The 12,936-nt window shown below is 39.6% G+C and overlaps 1 protein-coding gene across 3 annotated transcripts in view; it reads left to right on the top strand.

Moving 5' to 3' along the window:
• Positions 1-5,648: 5,648 nt before the first annotated feature.
• rapgef4a (Rap guanine nucleotide exchange factor 4a) overlaps positions 5,649-12,936 on the top strand; it is a 34,250-nt gene continuing 26,962 nt past the window's right edge. The window contains exons 1-4 of one of the 3 annotated variants that reach the window (XM_084084342.1): positions 5,649-5,722; positions 8,859-9,001; positions 9,250-9,338; positions 9,972-10,118. In XM_084084342.1, the coding sequence (XP_083940468.1) occupies positions 5,655-5,722; positions 8,859-9,001; positions 9,250-9,338; positions 9,972-10,118 (447 nt within the window). In that variant the 5' untranslated portion in view covers positions 5,649-5,654. Of the gene's footprint in view, positions 5,723-8,858; positions 9,002-9,249; positions 9,339-9,971; positions 10,119-10,729; positions 10,778-10,803; positions 11,077-12,936 lie in introns of those variants that run through there. The other 2 variants (XM_084084339.1, XM_084084341.1) reach the window with 2 other exon arrangements.

Genomic DNA, 12,936 nt, shown 5'->3' with positions numbered 1-12,936 from the left:
TTTCTTCAGTTGCCTCAAGCGTAATCCCATCTACATTTTTCATTAATACAAAACACAGACTATTAACCCCTTAACAACATCCCAATTTTAATGTTCTAAACATGAAAATGAATCACCTAAAAGTGGTCTCTTAACACCCTTATATAACAACACACAATATGAAACAGTTGTGTTTAATTCTAAACCAGGTGGAGCTCATCAAAGTTATAAAATCTTGTTTACAACATGTTTGGGAGTACAACTTTCAGGGAGGCAATCTGACTTTTTCTGGAAAAGTTCAGATCCTCCGGCATTTCCTTGGAAGTTATCTGCACTTACATTCCTTTTGATACATGGCTATAGTATCTGATGTGTTGGGTTTTCTATAACCTCTGAAAGCCTCTCCTACATGTCACATGTTCAGTTGCGTTAATTTCTTACACAGTACATTGACACTGGACCACTAATAGGATGTGGGCCCATAGGAATTCATTATCTGCATGATATCATATTATGAAGCACATTAAAATGTTTTGTCTTGATGTTTTGGAATGAATATTTCACTTTTTCAGCATTTTCATTTGACAGCAAGGGGGAAATGGATTCAAGAGAATAGGGTTTTCACTGTGGACTTTTTCATAGAACGTTAAGTTTGGAAGGATTCCACATACCAGCATGCAACAAACATCTTTATGCTTAACATCTGAAAGGATGCTGTGTGAGCACACGAGGGCTGCATATGTGTGTTTACCTTGACGAGATAGCTGGATTATCTCCTAGCAACTGAGGGTCCTGAAAGTCATATACACACTGTCAGTGGTCTAACTCCCAGGGGTAACATGGCGAGCCATAGTCAAACCAATGGTCCCCATGGCAACACCTCAAACATTCTAATGAATAAGACAAGGGTGTGTAAATCAAATGGATACAGGAACAGGGATTGGTCTAATGGATGTTTAAGATGTGATACAACCAAGCAGAACCAACAGAACAAAATATTACAAATATCTGTGTTTTTTATCTTGCTGCTCAAATGTTAGAAACTGAGATTTATATTGTGCACCACATTCTTCAGTCAGATATGAATCCCAGCTTCTTCAAGGTTGAGGATTGTACAAATATTTAAAGGAATTCAGCAGATAAGAATGACTCACAGGTCTATCAACTACATTGTCATCTAATCATTTTGTCAAAGTTTCATGTAAATATTTCCAAACTTAGGTTTTTGCTATGGGGAGCTGAAATGACTATGTTCTGAAACTGGAGTGTGAATGTGATTTCAACAGATTAAACTGGGATTTGATTTGAGGTGAGATAAAACTGTTGTCATTTTCCAACACAAACCAAAAACATATTTGTGTTGTGCTATGGGCTTGTGTTGCAGCTGTGAGTGAGTTGGTGGAATGCAGTATTGGTGGAATGTGTGTTGTGCTCATTCATAGCATGCCCCAACCTGACGTCCAAAAGCCTAATTTATATTTCATCATAGGACAGGATTGCTTGCCGTAAATTACAGATTTTCAAGCATTTTGTGAATAACACTGACCTGCAGCAAAGTAGAATTAGTAGCCTATCCTTATTATAGAACTCCTTGACCAAAGGTATTTGCAAGTCAGTGTATCCCATAAACATTTCAAAACTACAGCAACAACACTACGCAAAACTAAAAAACTCCTAACATACAAAGACAAAACAATATCAGAGTGGCAGCAAAACATTCTTGTCGACAGTGAGTTTGTGTAAGATGCTTTTCCATGTTTCCTTCTTGCACTGTTGCAGTTTGGATTGGATTTGTTTTGAACCAGAGTATAATAAACTACTTGCACATGGCATAGGAAATGCTGCCATCTCCTGACAAATATATAGATTTTTTTTATATTCCTCAAAAATGTTGAGGCAAGATAGACTCATTTATTTTATCTCAGTTAGTTTGGGTTGACTAGCAATTCAAGGGCTGGAGACATTCAAGACACAGCTGAAGCAAATGAAAAATAAATCTGGATTGGCAAATGCTTAAAATTGTGATGTCACTTCTACATCCTACTATACATTCTTTGTCCGCAAGCAGTCTAATATAAAAAAACATCAAGACTTTTAAATGAGCTCCAGTCAACTGAGGAGGAATCTAGACCCAGTCAGTCATATCTATCTATCTCCTGTCTCCTACATGCCAATATCCCACAGCAGATAATTCCCCAGTGTGCTGACTGGTCACTTTAATCGTGCTGTGTGTGGCACATAGTTCTTGTGCACCTGCCTCTTTGTGCCATGCGGTGGTGTCATGCACCATCTGCATCTGCCTTTCTTCAGACATGCTACAGAAGAGCAGAAGCATCACCACACTTTCAAATGTGCAGTCTTTACTCTGAACAATATAACCTTTGATGAATGTATTGCTTATTTTGGCTACAGGACCTTACTACTGGAGGGAGTGATCAGAAAGCCAGCAGATGGCCAGTATATGGACAGAACTTGGATAGTATGTTCTGTAGATGATCAGTCAGTAGGATGCATTGGAGAGGCAGACTCATGCTAATCTGAGTTCCCAGAAGTTTTCGCCAGCTCTGGCGAGGAACACTCATGCAGATCTTAACCATGAATTTATTGTAGCTGTGAGTAAGACGTTCAGCCTCAGTGTAAACGGACTCAAACATGTGCATGAGCTGTCAATTACCAACACACCAGCATGATGATTCTCTGCTAAGGCATGTTCTGAGTCTCCACTCCAGGTGGCTCCAGTGACTCCTCCAGCACCTCCTCTACTCAAGTGGTGCCGCGCCTCCAGTGTCTCCTACAGCAACTCCTCCACTCCCAGTGGTGCCTCCAGCGCCTCCTCAACACCTCATCCACTCCAGGTGGTGCTTCCAGTGACTTCCCCAGCACCTCCTCCACTCCAAGCGTACCTCCAGTGTCTCCTCGGGAGTATTTCGTAGTGAAGGTGGCATCTTCATCTGCTCCACTTAGACCTTGTTCACCATCGTCAACATGTGCTCTACCTGGCTCTACAACTTATCCACTCCAAATGCTGCCTCCAGTGTATCGTCAGGAGTATTTTGTAGAAGGTGGCATCAGCGCCTCTTTAACTCAGGTGGTTATCCTCCTCCTCCTCCTCCAGCTCAAAGTGGTGGTTCCAATGACTCCTCCAGCACCTCCTCCACACCAAGTGGTGCTTCCCCCGCAGACCTACAGATGGATACAGATAATCGTGTTTTTTCGGTTTGCGGGAACCATTGGTTTGATCGAATGGATCCTCCCCGGAAACAGTACACTAGTGTTCACATTATCAAAACATCTGGCAATTGGACCCGGATCTGGATCCAAGTTTATTTAATTATCATATCACTACTGTATCTGCTGGTCTTGTGCTATGTGTATTATGTAGATATCTAGATTTGTTTTTGTTCTTTGACATGCTTCTTTAATGTTAGTGTTAATTTGTTAATGTTATGTATTTTTTCTCCTTCCTCTCCCTATCCCCCTACTTTTTCTTGTTCTCCTTTTAGTGAAAAACTAAATGATGGAGCTTACGCAAAAACAACTTCTTTACAAGCAGTGATGTGACAACAAAGTTGATTCTTGATTTTTGAGTCCCTGGTGTGAATCTGCCCTAAAAGGCCTGGCTATAGTCTTTCCTTGTGGAAGCATGCTGGTTTGTTGGAAGTAGGTATAGTTTCTCACTTTCTCCTTTAGTTGACTGTACCTGGTTGATTATTTGAACAAGTTCTGGATTCCTGGATTTATTTTGCCGTTTCCTTAGCTATTCATTTGTGCATATTGACACAAGATTTATAGGAGTAGCCTACCTTGTTTATTTCAGTTTTTAGTTTTTGTTTTGCTTTATAGACTACTAATATAATCTTTTGTGCAGTGATGCAATGCAATAATGTTTCCATCGACTTGCATCTCTGGTCCTCATACAAGCATCATGTGAAGTAACTAACATATGGAAACCTTTTCTTCCAAGGTGGACTGTGTGTAGACTATGTGAGGGGCGTGCGCACATGTGCGTGGTTCATCATTGTTAGCCATATTTTGTAGTTGAATGTTGTAACTGTCCCAGAAGGAGAGACAGTGGTTTCAGTTATAATTACAAATATGTTTGTTTATGTAAAATTCATGTACACACTGGGTTAAAAAGATTCATTTAATTGTGAATAAATAGTACTAAAAGTTACAATAAATATATTAAAAGGGTTTATATAGTACAAGATTTAAGGTAAAAAATGCTGTGCCCATTGTTTAGAGGGTTACGGTAAATTGGGCAGAGTCACATGGTCGGAGTGAAGCTTGTCAATCAAGTCAGATGCAAGCAGAGCTGACACAGAGAGGTCACGTCTATGAGAAACTCCAGAGAGAGAGAGAGAGAGAATAATATTGCTAAAGTTCTGCACATGGTTCAAGAGGCGCACACGGTAAATGCTTATTGTAGTTGTGCCTTTCATTGATTTGTGATGTATCTGTGTATGTGTGTTATCAAAATGTGCAAATGTAAACTTTGTTTGAAGAGATTTCAGCGTAACATGCCAATAATTGGATGCACCTGTGTGGACTTGATAATCAAGAGGACTTTACAATGACTGGACTCAATAACCTTAAACAAATCTATGTTTATTCTTTTCATAGTTTTCACGGTGTCTTATGGTGTTTACTATTGGAGGAGTTTTGAGAGTTGTGGAAATAAAATACCAGAAAAGACATCTGTATGAGGCGTGGACATTTGTTGAACCTGGGGCAGCTAAATGTGTTGACCATATAATATTACCCACTGGCAAAGTGCTATACAACATTTTAAACACAGATTGGGGCTGACCATGGCCAGCCTAATGAATCAAGCCTCTCCACTTGCTTCATGTTTGTAGCCCTATATTTACTTCTGTATGTAGGCTACACACACACACACACACTCACGCGCAGTACATGTCTGTTTGGTAATTATGTTCAACTTTAGCCTAGTTGTTTTTTTTTATTTTAGGTGAGAACTTCGTATTAAGCCTATATTTTTTCCTCTCACCTAGACTTATTTCTGTTTCGATTGTGGCGCGAATAAATAAACAAATTAAAACATAGGCTACATTATGTAGCCTAGTATGTAGGCCTACTGAATAACAGTCTTTTTTGTCACTATCAGCGCTGCTTTGATGATTAGTCACGTTGTCACACCTGTAGTTGGCTATTCGATAATCGTGTTTGCACGGGAAATCCTGCCTCGTTCCACTTCTATGGTCCATATGGATCGAAGAAGTTGACATTTAAATATTTTAGGCTACTTTACCTGGAAGAGTCAAAGCAGAAGAATGTGGGGTTGTAAGCCAGGGCAACCTATCAGGACCATGTAAAGTAACTAAGTACATTTATTTACTCAAGTACTGTACTTTTTGTACTCAAGTACAATTTTGAGGTGTTTTTACTTTACTGGAGTATTTCCAATTTTCAATACTTTTACTTCTTGGATTTAAGTAGGCTACATGTTGATACATAATACTTTTGTACTTTTACTCAAGTACATTTTGATCACCGGGCTAGTATTTGTATTTCTTCATTGCAGTATTGATACTTTTACTTAAGTAAAAAAAAATGTGAGTAGGCTACCTTTGCCACCACTGAACAAGTGCTGGAGCAAGGCAAGCAGAGCATCCCCCTCCCTCAGCATCGGGTCTGTGGATATCTCGCTGAAAATGGTAGCAGCACACACCTCTTCACATTCGTCTGCGTCTGCAGAGTGGATTATTTGTCTAGATAAGAGGTAATACATATATTTGACATCGCACATGTTATTGATATAGAAGCCTATTTTATGGATACGACTGATGCATGACAAAAAAACGACCGATTCGATTCCCACCTGAAGCTGCGTGTCTCACGGTAGCTACAGTGCATTTTAAAACGAGAACGTGATTAGCTAAACCGTTTTTAAAAATGTATTATTCCTAAAGCTAAAAGCAAAAAAGATGCGATAGCCGACTAATAGCCAGGTCCTGTCTAACATCCGTGGACGTCTTTCTGTAGACCATTAAATATGCCACCATAATTATGAGTTTGTGAAGCATGCTTTTTATCGGAACGCCTATGGTTCTCTATGGTTCAAATAATGATAAACCATGATTACACATTTTTCTGTATTCTAAGTGAATGTGTAAAGTAGGTTATTATGACAAACCTAGAATGATGTGTTAGAGATTAACAGATGGGGGCAATAGGCTACTATCAATATATGGATTGTGTTGTAAAAAAAAAAGTTGATCATAATACTGTATCATATGCTAGCCTTGGATCAAGACCATCATAGATGTATTTTATCCATTTTCATATTTTCATATCTATCATAGATATGAACATATCAAAATATCAAAAATAGTCTTGATCCTAGGCTTGTATCATGCAGTGATTTCTAGGCGTTGCGTGCTACTCACGTAGTGACCATTCTATTAGGCTACCCAACACTATCAACCAAGTGTGGCAAACTGATAAGTTGCATTATCTTGTCAATATTATGCTTTTTGTGCATTAGTTACTTAAGTGTGAATAGTAGCCTATTGTGGTGCCTCTTCTATTACGCTGAAGTTGGTAACTTCAGGAAGGAGAAATGCAGATGGAATACAAGCTCAGCAAATCCTGTCTGATGTTGTAGACTGATAAAACACATTCTGGTTTTGGGTTACAAGGGAGTATGATGCAAGATAATTTCACCTCCCTCTAAGGGTGCAGGACAGACAGAGTTTGTTCATGCAAGTTGAAGTCTTTGTACATTGGCTATACTGACAGACAAATCATTTGCTCCTCACTATTCTGCAACACCTTAAATGTAATCTTTTTCAAGTTTTGTCAGATGTGGACATTTTGCTGCAGTTTTATGGCTGTTTATTCTACTACGTAGACATGTAATAAGCATACCACTAACACTTTTAAATATACACTCAAACTCAATCACAGTACTAAGTGATCAATTCCACGGTATGATGAAGCTTCCATGAGATGGTTTGAAGGTGGTCCTATGTCTATGCAATATTATTTATTAATTTAGCTCTTTTCAACGTAATGAATTCTAATGGCCAATTGCAGTATTCATACAGAAGTGTCCACACATTTAATCAGTTTGACTATAAAACTGACATATCACTACAACATTACTACGTCACTACAGGCTCACAATTGTAGTGAGTGACGTTTGATTTGGCAGTCTCCTCCACATGAAATGGATACAGAATGACAGAAAGGAGAGAGATCGGGGAGGGGGACTACCTACCCGTATTGTATCCTGAGAAGAGGTTCAAAGTACATTAGCTATAATCAGCAGTGTGACGCAGCATGCCAGATGTGTTTACACAGCAGTGTCCTTTCGTCAGTGCTAGATCCACCCCATGCCACAAAAATTAAATGGCCCTATAGTATGATTATGACCTATTCATGGGAAACAGCATATGATTCACCTGATGTTCATCCTGATGTTATTTGAACACTGTAGGCTAGTCACACTCTGTGGCCTTGGATGATTTCCAAATAGATGCCCTGTTTTTAGATTCTGGGAGGTTGTTCTCAAATTTCGCTCTACAATAGACAAATGAGCTGTAGTCAGAGCAAAATGTGTTGGTGTATTTATTTAAAAGACTAAACATGGCAACTAAACACTGCAGGCAACTCACTTCTCTTAATAACCTATTAGAGAAAAAAAACAAAACATGATGCAACCAGAGGCATTTCTCTGATGAATGTTGCTGCTGGCCTGGTTTAACAGCGCCTAGGGTGAAAGGTATAGTAATTTGCCTAGTAGATGTTGAACGGATGCCAGGGCATATTTAATGAGTTATTTACAGTGCTTGTATACTGTTGTTCAGTGAAAACACATTTGACATTCAGCATGACCTGTAGCATGACCTCTCAGTTGAGACAGTAATATATAATTTTCCAGAATGTATAATTCAGAGCAATATTAAACCTCATGGTGGTTGTTATGGTGTGGGATGCATTTGTATTGTGGTTTTGACTTACTTATTGATTCCATTTTAAGTGTTGAAAAGATAGAAAAGAAACAGAAGAAAGATTAAAAGATGTCCTGTAATCTATCACACATTTTGTGTGCGTCATCCACTATCCTTGATATACATTATTTTAATGTGGTGTACTGTATAGATGCCTTCCCACAGGAATGGATGCACTCAACTAAATGATGGATGCAGAGTGTATTGGAAAGTAGGGTTCAGCAGGTTCATATGTGGAGTGCATTTGACTGCCAAAGCTTAGGTCAATACCCTTTTTCACCCAGTTTAATATTTTTTAACTTAAGCACCTCAGCTGATACCAGGTGAAAGATTTTTCTCTATTTTAGAGGACACTGTGTCAAAAGCCATGTCACCCATAGAATAATAATCAAGCAAAAATTATCTCCTACCACGCAAGCGTTTTTTTGCTGAAATAATCTTTGTCCATACTACATGCCTGAAAATGAATATCAAATTTGCCATTCGACAGCCATTTGACAACAACATTCATGTAACAGATACAGAGATCCTGCAATAGTGGCATAAAGAATATAAGTAATTAACGCTGTGATTAACTTCATCACACAGAAGCAGTGGTCTATTCACGGTTGACAATGCCCCCATCTACTGGGCAATAGTGCTCACTCACTGAATTGTTGATGAGTGCTAAACTAAAGTGTAATTTGCTAAAAGGTTATGGAGTGGCATTCAGGACAGCATTTTTCTCCATCGCCTTCAATAACACACAATATGATAGAAGTTCGTGAAAGTATTATAGAGCCTTGGCTAAGGGCCATACGTTATGGAGGATGGCAGCACTATGCACTATTAAGACATTATGTACATTGTTGTGTCCTTTATTTTAGCACTTAACCTTTTGTTGCGGTCTGTTTTTCCCTGTAGGCCTGCAGAGCGCTCAGGGGAAGATGTGGACATAATCCTGGCACGTCTGAAAAATGTGAAGGCTTTTGAGAGGTTTCACCCCAGTTTGCTGCAACAGATATGCCTGTGCGGATTCTATGAATGCTTGGAGAAAGGAATCACCTGTAGGTCTTATTCCATAGCCTTAAACTGTACTGTAGTCAAAGCTGTTCATCAATGTAATGTAAATAATAATCATATCAATTATAATTTCATGCTCTTTTTTAAGTTCATTATAATGAACTGGCATACACATCAGAGAAAAAAATGACTATATGTGACATTTTTTTTTACACAAGTTAAAATAATAATATGATATATAATATCCACTTTTTGCATTTCTAAACTAGGTTGTGTGCGTTATATTTTTCAGTGTACCGCCAAGGAGACATTGGCACCAGCTGGTACACTGTCCTTTCAGGCTCCCTGGACGTTAAAGTGTCTGAGACAGCGAATCATCAGGTAACACTGATTCCATTTCCCCCATGTGATATGATACGGCAGAACATACTGACAGATGATAAAACAAATTGAAACTCAAGATGATATTCTGGTTTAATATGATATCATATTGATTTCTTTAATAACCATTATATTCATAAGCTGTTTCGCAGAATTGTCAGATATTAACAGGAGGAAATGTTTTATAATCTAGCATATCATTGATGATTTAATTTTTATCAGCGTGAAAAATGTGCACCCCACATGCGAGTGAGAATTCTCTACTTGACTCAAGTTGACTCAATTTAAAGTGTTAGTTGCAGAGAGAATATTCTGTTTGACCTTGCAGGACCTCAGTCAATAGCTATCATTATACAGAGCTCTAAGGGCTCCAGTCAGCCTGCCTGGCTCCTGATTGGAGTGATGCTTTTAGAGACTGAAGTGTATCCCTTAGTCTAATGCAAGTGCTCAGAGGAGCTAGATTGCCTCCTAACTTTGAGAGTGATCAGTGGAGAACAGAGCACTTCAAATGCATCTCAAAAAGGCCAAGTTTAGGAGAACAACAAGTACCTATGTCCTCTTCCTTGTGTTTTCCTCTTCTGCTTATAATAAAATAACTATGTCAGTTGAGAGCTGTAACTGGGTCTCTTATAGGATGCTGTCACTATCTGCACACTGGGGATTGGGACGGCGTTTGGTGAGTCTATACTGGATAACACCCCTCGGCATGCTACCATCGTCACGCGGGAATTCAGCGAGCTCCTACGCATTGACCAGAGAGAGTTCAAATCTCTGTGGGAGGTGAGTGCTTCTGCCTGGCTGCCTACTTAAAAGTCACATTTATTTTACACCTTGTTGTACAACATGTCACTCGCCAAAAATAACAGATTTTCAACTATAAGTATATAAAACTACAAGTATAATTTAGCTGTCTAACTTCATTGCAGTTCATGACATTATTTAGGAATGTACGCGATGTATGATTCCTGTCTGTATCACACAATGCGGTTTCTGGTACATCAGTATTTATTGCTATGCCTTTTGACCACTAGGTGGAAGTACAGCTTCGCAGACAAACCTGTAATTTCTCTGTTCCTGCGTTGACTGAATTTCTCTTGATTGTCAACCATGGTTGTTAGTAGATTGTCTGTAAGAAGTTAAGAAGTAAAGAGTAAAACGATAAAAACTACACACACACATATATATATATGTAGTATATGAGAGAGAGAGAGAGAGAGAGAGAGAGAGAGAACACTTCAAATGGGAAGTATTGAGCCTTGTTTTTGTCCAAAGCCAAATTGAGGAGGGGTGTGTGTAGACAGTGTGTGTATGTATGGTGTGTGTTTGTGTGTGTGGGGGTCCAGCATTGGGAGGAGACAGCCACCATGTATCTTCCTACTGCAGCACTCAGCTCTTCAGCTCTCTACTTCTCTATGCAGGAAGAGCGTAACCTTGGACTGGTAGGTGTCCCACTGTTCAGAGGCCCTGTCTCTTCTTTCTACTCTTCTCCTGCTGGAGCCACTGCCCGGGGTTCGTTTCCTGAGTATGAGAGCTTGTTTCCTTTGAGACTGGAGGGCATGTTAGGCGACTGTTAAAACTGCGGGGATCTGTGTCTATGTCGACACTCTGGTCCTCACTGTGACTGGATAACCATATTCGTACTCAGGACCACGTGGAATATACTGTACTGTTCTACACATTTTGATCTCTGTCCAGGGCCTGGACTCTTCATCAAGGTTGGTCTCTGCTGTGCTGATCTGTAAGTGCCAAGCGCACCATTTCTTGCTTCCTGGTGTGTGTGTGTGTGCGTGTGTGTGTGTGCGTGTGCGTCTTCTGTCCTTAATTGAACTCAGTTGTTCTTGAACTGGGATAAAAGAGGTGGCTGAGTACATAGTAAAATCCTAACTCTGTACAAATGTCACCAAAAGGACACATATGTACACTCTCATAGTTACAAGTGGATAAATTAGCACTGAGGACTCGGTATCTGTCGGAGGGAAAATGTTATTGGAATTTTACCACGATGTTATTAGTGCACTTGTTTGTTTTCAGACTGTTGTTTATGTCATGTCTTGTTTCTACCAAGGTATTTATACAACCACTCTATTCTTTCATGTTATTCCTTTTCTATCTGCTCAGCTTTGTCGGGTTTAACAGGTCAAAATGCAGGTCAGAATGGGACTTTATTTGCTGTCACTGGATTTTATTTCACACAGAAATCTCTGCTAAAAGCCACAGCCGCTGTTTACAACATTAACACCAGTCCATCACACTGCTACTGGTAAGAGGTGCTGAATTAACAATGTCACAGAAGCCTTGCCCAGAGGGCTGTCGAAGAGAGCATTCTCACAATCAGTTTGTTGACAAATTAGCATTAGATTTGGCTCCCAACAATAACTACAGCGTTTTCAAGAAATATTCTGCCTGCCAAGGTTGCCTATTTCATGTGTTTAGTCAGTGTTGCCGCATTGCAGAAAGATTGCTGTGGCAGTAACCCGTTGCTGGCGAGACCTGGATGTAGATATTTTGTGCAAATTTGGTTCTGATTTTCCTGCAATAGGGCATAGCAGTGCCACACATCGAAAGCCCAATAGTCTTTCCCATAGAGATTTCCGAAAATATTAATATTCATTCTTTTAAGCCTGGAACCAAGGCATTCCAGAATCCTGGTGAATCAAGACCATACAACATTTGATTCTGTGTCAAAAATTATTTGAATATTCAATTATATTATCTTCTTCTTTTCCTTTCGGCTGTCCCCTTCAGGGGTCACCACAGCGAATCATCTGCCTCTATCTCACCCTGTCCTCTGCCTCCTTTTCTCTCACACCAACTAACTTCATGTCCTCTTTCACTACATACATAAATAAATCACTACTACTAATAATTCACTACATACAATAAATGTTGTATGGTCATGATTGGTTCCAGGATTAAAATAATTGATACAGATATTTTCGGAAATATCTATGGGAAAAATGTATGGGCTTTCGAGCTGTGGCACCACAAAATGGCCACCACTGCTAACTTGTATGCTTTGTGTATTTATTTTAAAGCACATGAAGCATAAATGCTTGTTAGGCACATTATGCTGAAGTGTATTCCAACATTCCACTAAATTCTTAATGTGCAAGGTCAGTATTTCTATAACTTTTTATTGATGAATAGGTCCTAGCATTGATAGAGAGAGAGAGAGAGGGAGAGAGAGAGAACCTCCTGGTCTAGGGTGAAGGTGGCCCTGGAGCAGGCATGCAAGCCTCCTCTTACACAGATCTATTTCCCTAGAGAAAGAAAGCCTGGGGCCAGAGCACTCCAACAAAATGGAACCAGACTGAACAATACTGTACTGCTTGAATGACCAATGGGAATTATTTATTATTCATAGATGCCATGTTAATTTTTCAATATACCAACTTTTTCCAGCCCTTCCTCTTTTTGTGTGTGTGTGTGTGTGTGTGTGTGTGTGTGTGTGTGTGTGTGTGTGTGTGTGTGTGTGTGTGTGTGTGTGTGTGTGTGTGTGTGTGTGTGTGTGTGTGTGTGTGTGTGTGTGTGTGTGTGTGTGTGTGTGTGTGTGTGTGTGTGTGTGTGTGTGTGTGTGTGTGTGTGTGTGTGTGTGTGT

This window comes from Gymnoscopelus microlampas, assembly GCF_963454915.1.
Source record: "Gymnoscopelus microlampas genome assembly, chromosome: 17".
Lineage (NCBI taxonomy): Eukaryota > Metazoa > Chordata > Actinopteri > Myctophiformes > Myctophidae > Gymnoscopelus > Gymnoscopelus microlampas.
Note: the sequence above shows the minus strand (reverse complement) of the source record. Positions and strands in the feature narration are given on the sequence as shown.